General features: G+C 42.8%; 1 protein-coding gene across 3 annotated transcripts in view; it reads right to left on the reverse strand.

Moving 5' to 3' along the window:
* Positions 1-15,862, reverse strand: part of LOC121540357 (histone-lysine N-methyltransferase, H3 lysine-79 specific-like) — a 43,059-nt gene that overhangs the window by 9,770 nt on the left and 17,427 nt on the right. For 2 of the 3 annotated variants that reach the window (XM_041849174.2, XM_041849172.2), the window contains exons 2-19: positions 8,641-8,684; positions 8,449-8,523; positions 7,943-8,006; positions 7,512-7,740; positions 7,281-7,375; positions 7,125-7,187; positions 6,969-7,024; positions 6,734-6,816; positions 6,200-6,268; positions 5,994-6,100; positions 2,610-2,651; positions 2,364-2,441; positions 1,985-2,207; positions 1,737-1,850; positions 1,537-1,628; positions 1,190-1,291; positions 945-1,082; positions 631-756 (exon numbers count right to left, since the gene is read on the reverse strand). In XM_041849174.2, coding sequence (XP_041705108.1) covers positions 631-756; positions 945-1,082; positions 1,190-1,291; positions 1,537-1,628; positions 1,737-1,850; positions 1,985-2,207; positions 2,364-2,441; positions 2,610-2,651; positions 5,994-6,100; positions 6,200-6,268; positions 6,734-6,816; positions 6,969-7,024; positions 7,125-7,187; positions 7,281-7,375; positions 7,512-7,740; positions 7,943-8,006; positions 8,449-8,523; positions 8,641-8,684 — 1,800 coding nt within the window. The remainder of the gene's footprint in view (positions 1-630; positions 757-944; positions 1,083-1,189; positions 1,292-1,536; positions 1,629-1,736; positions 1,851-1,984; positions 2,208-2,363; positions 2,442-2,609; positions 2,652-5,993; positions 6,101-6,199; positions 6,269-6,733; positions 6,817-6,968; positions 7,025-7,124; positions 7,188-7,280; positions 7,376-7,511; positions 7,741-7,942; positions 8,007-8,448; positions 8,524-8,640; positions 8,685-15,862) is intronic. The other variant, XM_041849173.2, reaches the window with a different exon arrangement.

The raw sequence follows: 15,862 nt of genomic DNA on the forward strand, positions 1-15,862 counted from the left end.
GGGAAAAATCAAAGACATTTGTATTTTTTAGTGTAGTTACCCTTTAATTCACCATGCATCTATAGCAATATACTGTTGTTTGGTTAGCACTGTTTCTGTAGCCATTGTGTGCAAGTTTGCAAAACACATTGACGCAAATAATCATGATGTCTTGCTGCCAGGTAGGCATAAGCTACATTGTACTTAACATTTAATTGAGAAGGTTGAGAAAGCCTTTCCATCTACATCGCAACACAAAGTGGTAGAAATACTTGTGAACCGCACACACAGACGTGCATTCCCGTGCGTTGCCTCTACAGAAAGTTGCAGGAAATACAAATCACTGATGCATTCTGTTCATGTCTTATGATATACCTAAACAAATTAATCTTTTGAACTGTTTGGGCTAGAAACAATCCGTTTTCTATGTAGCCTAGTATTGGTGCAAGCACAACGCAAACGAATCTGTGCTCTTTTTTTCCCTTTAAGACACTTGGCAACAACAGTACAGCAAAGCCTAATCTTACCAACAATTATTATCTGGGGGATTTTTTTCCTAGGTGCACGCGTGCTCCCAAATTAAAATTACAGGACACATAATAAAATAGCATATGCGCACTTTAGAGCCCTGGGTACAGGTGAGAGGTGTACCTGCAGCTCGAGGCAGTGGCGCTGTTTCTCTGAGATCTGTCTACGCAGGGCCTGCTTCTCCTTCAGCAGGCTCTCAAGACACAGAGAGCTCCAGTCCAGCTTTAGCTCCTCACACCGAGACTTCAACTGAGACAAACAGACACTTACAGTTAGTTACATACCTCTGGTCTATCTGTCCGACAGTGCCAAGCATGCAGATGAAATCCAATGTGAAAGCGGCCAGAGAGATGGCAGCCAGGAGTACAGTTTAAGTCGCTTTGGATAAGAGCGTTTGCTAAATGACAAAAAAGTGAATGTAAAGAGGACTCTTTCACCAGGAGCAGGCTGTGATCCCTCAGCTCGGCCATGTCTCCCTCCAGCTGCTTGGTCTGCTCCTTCAGCTGACGGTTGTGGGCCGAGATCTCCTTCTGGGCCTCCAGCAGGTCCTCCATGGTGAGGGCCTTCACTCCCAGCTGAGAGGAACAGACACAGGGTAAGACTTTCAGGGATCAAGTACTCACCCACTATTTGCTTCTCAATGTCATCTCGTTTCATTAGACATTCACCACTGTCTGCCTACCTCATCCAGTTTGGTGTGGAAGAGCCCTTTGATCTTCTCTTTGTGGGTCTGACACACAGTCTGCAGCTGCTCCGCCTGCCCAGAAAGCTCTCTATGTTTGAGCTGGAGAGGTGGAGGAGAGAGGGAGACGGAAGGAGGAACATAAGAGTGAAAGTTTGAGGCTAAATCAGAGGCAACATCCCTAGAAGGTTAGTCTCATCCAACATGACTGATAAAGAGAGGGCTGAGAGTTGCAGTGTGAGCCTGAGGGAGTGAATCATCTATTACTGTTCAAAAAGGTGGCAATACCATTAGAGTGATTGTCAGCGTTCACAAGATGGAGTGAGTGATTTGGACATTCTATTTACCTTCTCCTGCTCCAGGACTTGCTGCAGGTTGTTGCGGTACTGAGGTGTCTTCATGTAGGCCATGAACTGGAGGTACTGGACTTTAATATTGTCTGTGGCAGGAGAGACAGACAGACGGCTTATCAGGACTGCTGGCTCTGACTGACAGACAGACTGGTGGATGTGATAACTACGAGTGGGGTCAGGGTAGCGGTGCTCACCTAGAAGCTGTTGTAGGCCAGGAGGACTGGGGCCCAGCAGCAGTTGGCCAGACGCATAGTGCTGAACTTTGGGAGGTAGCTGGTAGAAGGGACTTTGAGGTGACCTGTAGGCATCTGTAGAAACAACACAGAAAGTCAGCTAAACAAACATGGGACACAATGAGTCCATAGCTGAATAAATACAAATGCACAAGGGTATTTGGACACAGCCCTGAGTAAAACTGTGTGTATGTCAGCAGGTGGCTCACCCTGAGGGGGTGCTGCAGAGAGGGTCTTGGCGTGCAGCAGATCCAGGGCACTCTGGCTCTTCTTGCTCTTTCGCTCAGCTGCAGCCACGGCAGCCTTCTTGGGACGCCCGCGCTTCCGAGCACTCAGCTTGCGGCCCTTGTTGAGGAGTTTGGCGCGCCGCGGTTTGGGTTGCGCCTTCACAACTGCCAACAGCCCCGGTCGCTCAACCTCTCCGCAGGAATCCTGAGACACAGACAGGGAAGGGACCAGCGTCAGAGAGAAAATCAGACCTAGAGCTGCTAGAAGTGATCTCATATCATAGGGAAAAGTGCAAGAACTGAGCAGAGGCGTGAAAAGACGACATAAGGATAACTAAGTCACTCAGACAAAGGGACTTGCCTTGGTTGGGGTGGTGGTGGTGCTTTTACTGTCTTTACTATTCTTTTCTTGTCGACGCCTAGCTGCTTCTTGCTCCTCCTAAAACACATAGGAACAGCTCAGTGTTGTTTACCATGTGAATCGTTCAGCAGGGCACATAAACTGGGTGCAACTGCATGGTCAAGCTGGAGGTGACCAAGATTGTCATTACTCACTCTGTGGGCAATATAAAATAGTGACAAAAGGAACAAAACATTTTTAGCTTACCCTGAGTTTAGGATTTTTGAGACTATGAAAATAGTTTTCAAGCTGAAAAGGAAAAAGAAGGTATCAAGTATTGCACAAGGACACAGAGGCATAGATATAGATCACACTCTCCCCTAAGTGCAGTCACCTTGTTTGACACTGTCCATAAGCCCTCCAACACGTGCATGACAGTTAGTGAGGAGCTACAGAAACAATGCAGCGATGACCTCACCGTTTCCACTGCCTTTAGTGAATGGATACATTAACCTCTAAAAGTCTAAGCCGTTGGATAATTTAGCTATTTGATTTTTAATTTTTGGGCCCCTAGGTATTTTTTGTTGTTGTTGAAATTAGATCAAATATTTAAATTAGGTCTTTACTACTATAGCCCATAGAAATGCAATGAATAACTCATTCATAAATGGCAAAAAAGACAAGGCAAAATAAATAATAAGGAATAAGGTTTTGAAGTGTCTGTCCTATAGCTAGGATATAAGAAAGCTCAGGAAATATGTTTTTTTGGACACATTTAACCCCTTATTTTTGTTGGCACAAAACTACCTCCATACTTCGATTCGTTTGTATGGGTTACCTTCAGACGAGTCCTGTGACACTTGTGGGGATCGTAGAGCAAAAGAGTCTCATCTTCCCATAGAGTGGTCATATTAGTTTGTAGGCCAAACCGTTCGGACGCTACAGACGTTTGTGAGAAGACCGATTTTCGGGATGTCTCATGGTCTGACAAACACCGCTGTAGCTCGGCCACCTTCCACCGCAGATGTGGAAGGCCGACATATGCAGATGGTGGATTGAGACGCAGCCCATGCAAAAAAACAGATATCTCTAGCTTAAAACTGACAGATGCGTCAATAGACTTAAGGATTAAAGACTTAGCCAGTTGTTTCACTTGCACTGAGATGGTACAAACAGACTGTTATAGACCGGTATAGAACAGTATCAAGACGAAACATAACCAAACAAAAAGGATACAATTCTAGGTCAGGGTTCTCCAACCCTGTTCCTGGAGAGCTACAGTCCTGTAGGTTTTCGCTCCAACCCAAGTTCTAACTAACCGGATTCATCTTATCAACCAGTTATACTGAACAAAAATAAAACGCAACATGCAATGGTTTTACTGAGTTACAGTTCATATAAGAAAATCAGTCAATTGAAATAAATTCATTAGGCACTAATCTATGGATTTCACATGACTGGGCAGGGGCGCAGCCTTGGGTGGGAATAGGCCCACCCATTGGGGAGCCAGGCATAGCCAACAAGAATGAGTTTTTCCCCCACAAAAAGGGCTTTATTACAGACAAAAATACTCTTCAGTTTCATCAGCTGTCCGGGTGGCTGGTCTAACATGCTGACCACACCGCTCGCGTTACGTGCATGACCGTTGCAAAATAAATATACACACATAATTTCATCCAAACTGCTCGCATGTGTCAACGAGCGTCTGCGTAGCCAGGCACTAAAATTGAACTTGGTTCTATTTTTGACGCTTGACACGCTGCAAGTCCCACCTCTCCCATCTCCTAATTGGTTTTTCCAAGCATATACGCACGTGGGTGATTGAATGATGAACTGGAGGTCGACACTCCAGTCGGTGGTGGTAATGCACAAATAGTAATGCTTTGCTTTATCTTGGCCAGGTCGCAGTTGTAAATGAGAACTTGTTCTCAACTGGTTTACCTGGTTAAATAAAGGTGAAAAAAAAAAAAGAAGAAAAAAAAAAAAGTTGGTTGCCAACCGCCATATAATGTCAACAGAAGAAGACTGGAGGAGAGACTACTAGAAAATAACTGTTTACTATTTTATCTGTGGATTAATTGTCGGAATAGAGGACCTTGTGCATTTCAGGTAAAATAACAACCCAATGTTTATATCCCAGGACAAATTAGATATCTAGCTATCTTGATGTTGCTAAATTGCCATAAACGTTTAATGCGTTTCGACCTGTCCACAAATTAATATAGTTGGTTCAGAGTTTGTTTTGATATTTCAACCTGCGTGTCCTAATCGCATCTGGTGTGGATGGACAAAATCAACATGCGCGCACCCGGTCTAGTCAGCATGTAAGACGATCCCGCAGGTGAAGAATCCAGATGTGAAGGTCCTGGGCTGGCGTGGTTACACATGGTCTGCGGTTGTGAGGCCGGTTGGACGTACTGTCAAATTCTATAAAACAACGTTGGATGCGGCTTATGGTAGAGACATTAACATTAAATTATCTGGCAACAGCTCTGGTGGACATTCCAGCAGTCAGCATGCCAATTGCACGCTGCCTCAAAACTTGAGACATCTGTGGCATTGTGTTGTGTGACAAAACTGCACATTTTAGAGTGGCCTTTTATTGTCCCCAGCACAAGGTGGTCCTGTGTAATGATCATGCTGTTTAATCAACTTCTTGATATGCCACACCTGTCAGGTGGATGGATTATCTTGGCAAAGGAGAAATGTTCACTAACAGGGATGTAAACAAATTTGTGCACACAATTGTAGAGAAATAAGCTATTTGTGCGTATGGAAAAATTCTGGGAAATGTTATATCAGTTCATGAAACATGGGACCAACACTTTACATATTGTGTTTATATTTTTGTTCAGTATAATTATTAGAATCAGGTGCGCTAGATTAGGGTTGGAGAGAAAACCTACAGGACGGTAGCTCTCCAGAACAAGGTTGGAGAGCCCTGTTCTAGGTTCTAAAGGCACAATATGCCCGCCACGACCGACAGGCAGAAAAGTTTAGATTTTCTGCTTGCAGTTAGGCTAACTGTGTGCAAAAGAAGTAAGCAAGTTTTTAATGTTTCTAAACAATTTGAAAAACACTCATGGTACAACATGTAGGCTAGTAGTAATGTTGGTTGCTCCATCACCTGTCTCAGTACCACCTCTCCTCTGTCCACTGCAGGGCTATACCAGCAGTTGCAGTTGTTTCCTGCAGGGATATGTCTGACTAAACATGTTCTGAGTACTGCTACCGTACGCACTAGTATTTGATACCCATATGAAATGAGGACAGATTAACTGATGGATAGCTCTGAAGCGTGAGCCATTCATTCAATTCAAAGTTGCACTACTATAAATGGAACAGGGCTCTACTATTTTATTTTTTTACAAGGAGCACATGTGCGCCTAAGTTGGAACATGTAGGCGCACAAAGACATGTAGGAGCACAATGACATGTAGGAGCACAATGAAAAATATTTGAGGTAATAAAGCTAGAATCCTAATTTTCTCTAGGCGCACTGGTGCTCCCAAATAAAAATTACAGGTTGTACAGCAAAATATTGAGTAAAATGGTCGCACTGTAGAGCCCTGTGGAGCAACTGCCATTGCAACATTGTGAGTGTATTGGGACATTGGGGTTAAGAGTATAAGAGAGGAAAGCCTGACTCACTATGGTGCGGTCTATCGTATGCAGGTAGTAGGAAACTGGCTTCCCCGTCCAGGACACTGAACCCCTCAACGGAGACAACTCGACGACTCTCATTATTGTGCCAATGTCTGAAAAGGAGAACAAGAGCAGAATCCATTTAGTTCATGAAAATACACACTAGAATCTTTGAGATCCATAAGAATGATATGCACATGATGAAAACTTACCACTCAAGTTTCGACTGTTGATTCTAAAATTTAGAGGTGCAAAAGGTTTTGATGATACAATTTTTCCACCTAAAAGAGAAAAAACATGAACTTCCCATGAAGGCACTTCACAAAAGGCTATTTGAGATTGACAGATTAAAACTAAACACAAACACTTATCTATAATGAGTCCCAGATTGATCTGTGTGCGTGGCTGCAATAAATAATCAATGGCAGCATAGATCATGCTTTCATGTCTAGCTTCTAAAACACAAGGGCCATGTGGAAGAGAGGTCAAATGACTGAGGGTTCAGAGGTCAAGTGTGTGGTGTTGACACAGCTGCCATTAGCTACCTGTATGTTACCCTCTCTCTTGTTATCACTAATGAAAGCAGCTGAATCAATAACCTATTGAAATGATCCAAGGTTCTTAGTTTGCTGTAACAACAATATGACTGTAAGTCGCTTTGGATAAAAGCGTCTGCTAAATGGCATATTATATTATTATGGCAGGGTGGGCTTGACAGGGTAACTAAAGGGCCATTTACTACATACCTTCCTTCATGTTAGCAAACCGCTCCTTCAGCTGGTGATCAACCTCTGGACCAAAGGCAAAGTTGTTCACAAAAATAACACTACTAGACAAACGGGGAAGAGGAGAAAAAGGGGAAGAGGAGAAAAGGATTTAGAGTTGAAGCTGTGCAGACGTTTCCCTCGTGTTTGGACGTGTGTAAATACAGTGACATCTCAGTGGGAGTGGAAGCCTCCAGTCTATATAGAGGTACTGTACCTTGTGTTGGCTATCCTCTCCTTCCACACTTCAGACAGGAAATCACCCCTCTCCAGCTTTAAAATAAACAGGAACATAAGTTGCACGTCTGCGATCCGAAACCGTGTGTGTTTCTGAATGACACGTCTGTCAGATCAACTCATACAAGAATCTTACCGAGTACTCCCCGTGTTTCTTCCCATACCACTTCATCCACCTCTTAAATTCTTTGTCCATGGACTGAAAGAAAAAGCACACACATTACTTTAATGACAACCATTTGGAATAGATTACCAAAACCATCAAGCTTGGTGTGGGACGTTGGGAACTTACCTCCGCATAAGTGGCTGGAATGTCTGCCTTCTCCACACCAAAGTAGTGTTTACAGTTTGTTGCTGCGGCAACCTGCAGCACCACTTGTCCCACTCCTGCAATTACAGATGATTAGGGTGTCAAATATAGCACCAGGCTGCTAATTTAGACACATCCCACAGAAACACACAGCCACAAACAGAGAGTCACATTAAGACTGATTATCTCATTAAGAGGTAAACAAACACTGACCGCTGCCGAGGTCTACGAAGGTGTCGTCCTCCATCATCTCCATCTCGTTGATAATCTGGGCCACCAGGTCGAAGGAGGTTTCGCCGTACACCTCGGGGGAGAAGGGCTCATAGTTGTTGAGCTTCTCTGGGTCCGTGACCGAGTGGTTGTACACCTGTTGCAGGATATGCCTGAGCAGCCCGTTGGACGGCCGCTTGTTCAGCTTCAGGGGCGGGGTGGTGCCTTTCCACTGTGACACACACAGGACAGGGGGTTTAGGACTACATTACACAGCTAGGTTATAAACATATCGCTGGGCTTAAGTGAGCTAGGTTTTCCCTACGGTGACAAAACGTCTACAAGAAAGATCATTAAATGTAACATTTCAGCGTTTTAACATAATTTGTTCAGAGATAAGCTTTCGACTAAACTGTAGAGACATTCCAACTCACCAGCTGGTGGATGCTGTCGATGGCTCTGTTGTATTTGTCACAAAGTCTCTGCATACTCTCGAAGCTGTAACAACAACACACAGAAATAAAGAAATAACATGGGTGGGGATGTCTTTATCAACATCTTATGACAAGACACATGGACAAGGAAGCTAACAGCCCATGACTTGCATATTTGTACTGATGTTTGACAGTTTGGTCAGCACCGTGGATACAGGAATGCTAATTGCATATCAGTTTGCCTCCACTCTATGAGACTCACCTCTCTCTTGGGCTGCTGCCACATCAAACCAAAATATTCCTAAATGAGCACCGCTGTCATTAATGTCTTTATTACCCCCCTGGGAAGAAGAATCATTTACATGTAAAAAAGTGGAGTGGAGGTCCATTCTGTTCATACTCTGGATGTTACTATGGTATTTGACTGTGACTATGGGTGCTCTGGTAGACTGTGCTTAAGAGCAGCATCACAGTCCTTGTTCTTCATCGTCTGACCCTCAGCTCACCTCTTGGTGTCGTAGTCGATGAGGACATAGTTTTCCATCGCCAGCTTAAGGTCTGGGATCTCCTCACACACCCACCTGAGAACAATGATTAATACAGGGTGAGTTTACATAGACCTAGCCTAACTCAGTCAAGAAGTGCAGTCACTCACTGCACCATGCTTTTGAGATAGGAGAAAGGTGGTAGTTACTTACCGAATGGTCTCAATGATCTCATGAGCAGCATCATGGTGTTTATCCTGGAGACAGAAAGTAAACAAAAAGTTAAGAAGAGATATCGTGGGTTTGTATAGACCCTTTTCCAGTACACAACACACTGATGTCACGCACAGATGAGCGCAGTAAGAAAGCCATTGCCATCTGCGCCCATTCAACATAGCCTTGATTTACGTTTGTATTACCGGTACTTCTAAACAAAATTACTTTTGGTTCTCATACGCTTAACAACGATGTTATGAATCTTGCTTGAACAGTCGCTAAGATCATATTTGGTTGTGATCTTTGCAAAATAACTGGTTTTGGATGCAGCAGTTATTAGCTAGAATGCTAACGCTCATTGATATAGGCTGTAGCAAAAGCTAGCCAAAGAGCCATTTTACTGGTTGAAGTGTTTTTAAAAGTATAATGCAGTTGATTTGCGATGATAACACAAACATTGTATTAAGCAGGACATTCCTACGAGCCTTAAAAACCAATAAGTGTGAAATGCACTCATAAGCAACATGTAAATAGAGGCTTTTTTTGCTTGCATTCTATAAGAACTCCACCTTGTACTGCCACCAACTTGCGCATATTGCACTTGTGCGTCAATGTTTGCAAACACAGAAAGGGGTCTATAATGCCCAGAACGATGCGTTTATGCAAAAAAAAAAATTGGGACAGCCAATAAGAGGACGACAGATTTACTACAGTACATTATAGACTGGCAGTAGTCAGTCAGACAGGAAATAGTCATGAGTCATTAGGTAGGCAATAGTCACTAGGCAGTAAGAAGTTAGGCAGTCATGAGTCTTTAGGTAGGCAATAGTCACTAGGCAGTAAGAAGTTAGGCAGTCATGAGTCATTAGGTAGGCAATAGTCACTAGGCAGTAAGAAGTTAGGCAGTCATGAGTCATTAGGTAGGCAATAGTCACTAGGCAGTAAGAAGTTAGGCAGTCAGCAGTCATTAGGTAGGCAATAGTCACTAGGCAGTAAGAAGTTAGGCAGTCAGCAGTCATTAGGTAGGCAATAGTCACTAGGCAGTAAGAAGTTAGGCAGTCAGCAGTCATTAGGTAGGCAATAGTCACTAGGCAGTAAGAAGTTAGGCAGTCAGCAGTCATTAGGTAGGCAATAGTCATTAGGCAGTAAGAAGTTAGGCAGTCAGCAGTCATTAGGTAGGCAATAGTCACTAGGCAGTAAGAAGTTAGGCAGTCAGCAGTCATTAGTCGGTAGTTAGTCATTAGGCAGTCAGTAGTCACTAGGCAGTCCTTAAGCAGTAAGTAGCCGGTGATTGTCAAGCAAATAACTGCCGGTCTCACGGTAATTGACCATTAATTTAGATTTAGCATCTCCTGGCTTCCACACATAGCCTACATGCCACTGATGTAGACTTTTGGAACAGCTACACTTTAATAAGTCCATGTAATATAGCCTTCACCTTCACACAAACCTTATCAAAACATATAGGCCTATGGGCTAGGCTACATGAGGTGTGTGACTATGATTTTAAAAAGGCATGTTTCTTGCCTTAAGCTGGGCATCATTCACAAGTGATAATTAATCATTCACAAGTGACAGGCTGATAGTCACCCATCAGACTATTCTTGATTTAAATCTTGTCTTTACATATACTAAATAATCTGTGTGTGAAATTTGTTTTGATCTAGAATGTACCATTATCATGCACCTGTCTGGAAACAGGGGCAAAAATACATGTCATCTATGCACTTAAATAGCGAATGGAGGACACTTTTCCTGTGGTTAATTTTCATGCCAGCCAGGTAGGCTGTACTCCGGTTGTAAAGAGAAGGAATTTGTTTAATATTAGGAAAGTTGAGAAATAAATATAGTAGGCCTAGCCTATAGAAAGCTGATGGGATCCTCTTTTTAAGAGGCCATCACTCTGTTTTATCACGCAATTGCATAGCCTATAGAAATGTTGTGCAACATGAGGCCATGGGCTCTCAAAGAGTTTGATTAGATTTTCGATTACATTTGCTTGATGTCAGTGATTAGAGGGACAATCGAGTGCCGAGTACCAGGCAGTTAGCAAGTTTGGTAGGATACTAATGACCATCAGCAGCAACAGAGCTTGGAGAATCCTAATTACCGTGACCAAACGGTCATGTGGAATTTGACTGCCTTCATGACCTGTGACTGCCGGTGTGGAGGTAATACGGTCACCATAACAGCCCTAGTCAGCAGTCATGAGGCAGTCAGTAGGTAGTCAGTAGTTCGTCATTAAGGCGGTAGGCAGTCAGTAGTCAAAATCCAAATACAGGACACACAAACAATGTACACAGATATGCGAACAGCTACCAACACGAGTTCAGACAACTGGATCATATAAATCCAGCAGCACTCAATGACTTAATCCACACAGAGCAAACCACAGTAGTTAGTGTGACTCACTCACTATGACTGCCAGCATAACAATTCAGGAGACCACTGTGAGTGTATCACTGTTATCAAGCAGACATTGTCTAAAATGGCTGTGGTCTGGGAGACTGTGTGCATATAAAGCTTGGCCACTTCGGTTAGCTGGGTTTTGTCAGGGCACTGCGGTCCCTACTGACGTTGCAGCATGGGAGGAACTGCAGGATTTCAGTCAGACTGGCTGCCAGCAGCCTAAACTGACCCAGTGACCTACTTTCTGCTTCCCGCTCCAACGCGGGACCTCCTGGGAGGGCCTCAGAGGGAAGGAAGGAGGTAGAAAGCCAGGCCTAGCTGCTCTCAGCTGGACTGGCTCTGGCACAAAAGCAGGCTACAGTTACAGGGCGCCGCTCTTCCTGCTCAATACCTCCACAACTCCCGCCATGGAATCACTTACAATAACACCAGGTCTGAGATTACAGCACCACAGAGGGCATGCCATGAAATAAAATATATTTAGCCACAAGGGAAGCAAATCATTTCACAAAAGGAGCAAATGCAGCTATGAATAGCCTAGTAATAACACAACCAATGAATACAGTGCCTTCTGATAAAGTGTATTCACACCCCTTGACTTATTCCACATTCTTTGTGTTACAGCCTGAATTTTAAATGGATTAAAATGGGATTTGCCACCACTTGCCTACACACAATACCCCATAATATCAAAGCGGAATTTTGTTTGATATTTTTACAAATTATTAAAAATGAGAAGCTGAAATGTCTTGAGTCAAGTGTTCAACCCCTTTGTTATGGCAAGCCTAAATACATTCAGGAGTAGAAATTCACATAATAAGTTGCATGGCCTCCCTGTGTGCAATAATAGTGTTTAACAGAAAGGAAAAAAAACACACATTGCTGCTCACGCTCCCAGGTGATTTTATTTCAAACAACGTTTCGACCCTTAGGTCTTCATCAGGCAGCCATATCCCAGGTGGGGGTGGAAGGTCCTATATATAGGGGCAGGACTCAGTGACATCACTTCCTGAAACAGGAGGTAAAAAAATCAATAACATGGGTTCACAATATTAACATTCAATGTATCAAAATATATGATCATACACAAGGAATGTGTTCAATATTTACAGTAATATAAACACACAATATTCAATTAGGATAATCATTTGGACATTTTGAAACTATAAACTTCAAGTCGAACTCCTCGTTAAGGCCAAGAGGAGACAGTGTTGAGCCTGTGGATCCAGAAAGATTCCCTTTGAAGAAGTTGATGTTACCAGTCTATATACTAACATCCCCCATCAATGAATGTCCCCCTAATGCTCTTCCCAGCACCAATTGTATTGTGGACTTGGCTGAACTGGTACTAACCTCAACTATTTTCTCTTCAGAGGATACTTTTTCTTCCAGACCAAAGGGACAGCGATGGGGAGCACTATGGCTCCTAATTACGCAAACCTATATCTAGGAATGTTTGAAAGAGAGGTGGTGCTGAATCCAGATCATAACCCCCCTCTCTCCAATATTCTCCTCATTCAAAGATATTTGGATGACATTTTCGTGATCTGTACAGGGACCCAGGAAGAACTCTTGGAATTCCATGCCTATCTAAACACTATGAGTGAGCACCTTCGTTTCACCATTAACTATGACCGATTACAAATCAGTTTTCTTGATGTGATGGTAATTAAGTACAAAACCTCCCTCTCTACAGATCTCTATAGGAAACCTACGGACATGAACACCCTCCTTAGAAGTGACAGCTGTCATCCACGTCCACTTATTACAAGTCTCCCTATAAAGTCAATTCAGCCACATTAGAAGAATATGCAGCTCTGATGCGTCTTACCAGAAACAGACCTCACACAAAGGTTTAAAGAAAGGGGGTATAAAGACAAAATTGGGTAAAACAGGTCAATTATCGTTTTGAAAGACTAACAGTTGGAAAGCCTTCAACCAAAAGTTAAAGAAAAAGCAGAACATGCCCCTTCATGCTTCACCCAATACTCACCATTGGGGAAGGCATAAGGACATTGTCAGGAAGCACTGGTACATTATTGATACTGACCCACAATTGAAACCTATCTTTAAATATCCCCCACGTTTGCTCTTAAAAAAAAAAAAAAAAAAAAACATGAGACAATTCTGATTATCCACCAGAGAAAATTGAAACTTTCTTGGACAAGGTTCTGAGGGTAATTACAAATGTGTACAATGTGCTCAATGCAACTTCATGTACAAATGTGACTCATTTACTCACCCCTGCACAGGACAAAGATTTAAGATCAAAGGCCTGATTACCAGTATGTCCACCAATGATGTTTACATGTTGAAATGTCCTTGTTGTCAGTCTTACATAGGAAAAACCTGTAGAAGCCTTAAGACCCGGTTCAGTGAGCACCGCAGACAGGCGAGACAAAATCTGGTTGCTGTTCATTTTGTACAAGCTGGACATCCTATTAGTGCTCTGAGATACATTGGAATAGAAATGGTCAAGATGTCACGCAGGGGAGGGGACATTGAGAAAAAACTTATACAAAGGGAATATTTCTGGATACACAGGCTCAACACACTGTCTCCTCTTGGCATTAACGAGGAGTTCGACTTGAAACCGTTTTTTATAGTTTAAAAATGACAATTGTGTTTTTTTATCCTAATTGAATATTGTGTATTCAGACCCCTTCACTTTTTCCACATTGTTACATTACAGCCTTATCCTAAAATTGATTAAATTGTCCCCCCCCATCTACACACAACACCCCATAATTACAAAGCAAAAACAGGTTTAGACATTTTAGCAAATGTATATAAAAATAATGAAATATCAGATTTACATAAGTATTCAAACCCTTTACTCAGTACTTTGTTAAAGCACCTTTGGCAGCGATTACAGCCTCGGAGTCTGCTTGGCACGCCTGTATTTGAGGAGTTTCTCCCATTCTTCTCTGCAGATCCTCTCAAGCTCTGTCAGGTTGGATGGGGAGCGTCGCTGCGCAGCTATTTTCAGGTCTTTCCAGAGATGTTCGATCAGGTTCAAGTCCAGGCTCTGGCTGGGCCACTCAAGAACAGAGACTTGTCCCAAAGCCACTCCTGCGTTGTCTTGGCTGTGTGCTTAGGGTCATTGTCCTGTTGGAAAGTGAACCGTCGCCCCAGTCTGAGGTCCTGACCACTCTGGAGCAGGATTTCATCAAGGATCTCTGTACTTTGCTCCGTTCATCTTTCCTTCGATCCTGACTAGTCTCCCAGTCCCTGCCGCTGAAAAACATTGCCACAGCATGATGCTAACACCACCATATTTCACCATAAGGATGGTGCCAGGTTTCGTCCAGATGTGAAGCTTGGCACTCAGGCCAAAGAGTTCAATCTTGGTTTCATCAGACCAGAGAATCTTGTTTCTCATGGTCAGAGTCCTTTAGGTGCCTTTTGGCAAACTCCAAGCGGGCTGTCATGTGCCTTTTAATGAGTGGCGGCTTCCGTCTGGCAACTCCACCATAAAGGCCTGATTGGTGGAATGATGCAGAGATGGTTGTCCTTCTGTAAGGTTTTACCATCTCCACAGAGGAACTCTGGAGCTCTGTCAGATTGACCATAGGGTTCTTGGTCACCTCCCTGACCAAGGCCCTTCTACCCAGATTGCTCAGTTTGGCCGGGCGGCCAGCTCTAGGAAGAGTATTGTTGATTCCAAACTTCCATTTAAGAATGATGGAGGCCACGGTGTTCTTCGGGACCTTAAATGCTGCCAATTATTTCTTGGTACCCTTCCTTATATATCTGTGCCTCGACACAATCCTGTCTCTGAGCTCTACAGACAATTCCTTCGACCTCATGGCTTGATTTTAGCTCTGACATGCACTGTCAACTGTGGAACCTTATATAGACAAGTGTGTGCCGTTCCAAATCATGTCTTTACCACAGGTGGACTCCAATCAAGTTGTAGAAACATCTTACGGATCATCAATGGAAAAAGGATGCACCGGAGCTCAATTTTGAGTCTCATAGCAAAGGATCTGAATAGTTATGTAAATAAGGTATAATGTAAAATTAACAGCCATACAGAAAAACTAATGTGAAGGTGAAATTAGAGAGGAGGAATTTCTGGATGTAATTAAAGACTAAGTCCGGGAAAACTCCAGGGTTGGATGGCATACCAGTCGAGGTATACCAAACCTTTTTTGATATACTCAGTGGACCATTATTAGCATGTTTTAACCACTCCTATGTAAATGGTAGATTATCAGACACTCAAGGTCTGATTTCATTATTACTGAAACAGGAGTGGGAAATATAAAGATCCAGTCCATTTAAGAAATTGGAAGCCCCTTACACTTCAGTGTTGTGATGCAAAAATTCTAGCAAAATGTATAGCGCATAGAATTAAAAAAGGTATTGTCGGACATTATTCATTCTAATCACACAGGTTTTTTTTACATGGATGATACATTGGAGATAATATAAGGCAAGTTTAGGAAACAATAGAACACTATGAAAAATCTGGGAAAACAGGCCTGCTATTCACAGCTGACTTTGAAAAGGAATTTGATAAAGTACGACTGGAGTTTATATATAAATGCCTGGAGCATTTCCATTTTGGAAAATCTCTTATAAAATGGGTTAAAAATCATGTATAGTAACTGCAGGTGTAAAATAGTCAAATGGCTATTTCTCCGAAAGTTTTAAACTGTCAAGAGGAGTATAACAAGGTTGTCCACTATCGGCATATCTATTTATTATGGCCATCGAAATGTTAGTTATTAAAAATCAGATCCAACAATAATATTAAGGGATTAGAAATCCAGGGCTTAAAAAAACAAAGGAGTCATTGTACGCT

Source organism: Coregonus clupeaformis, chromosome 26 (assembly GCF_020615455.1).
Source record: "Coregonus clupeaformis isolate EN_2021a chromosome 26, ASM2061545v1, whole genome shotgun sequence".
NCBI classification, from domain to species: domain Eukaryota; kingdom Metazoa; phylum Chordata; class Actinopteri; order Salmoniformes; family Salmonidae; genus Coregonus; species Coregonus clupeaformis.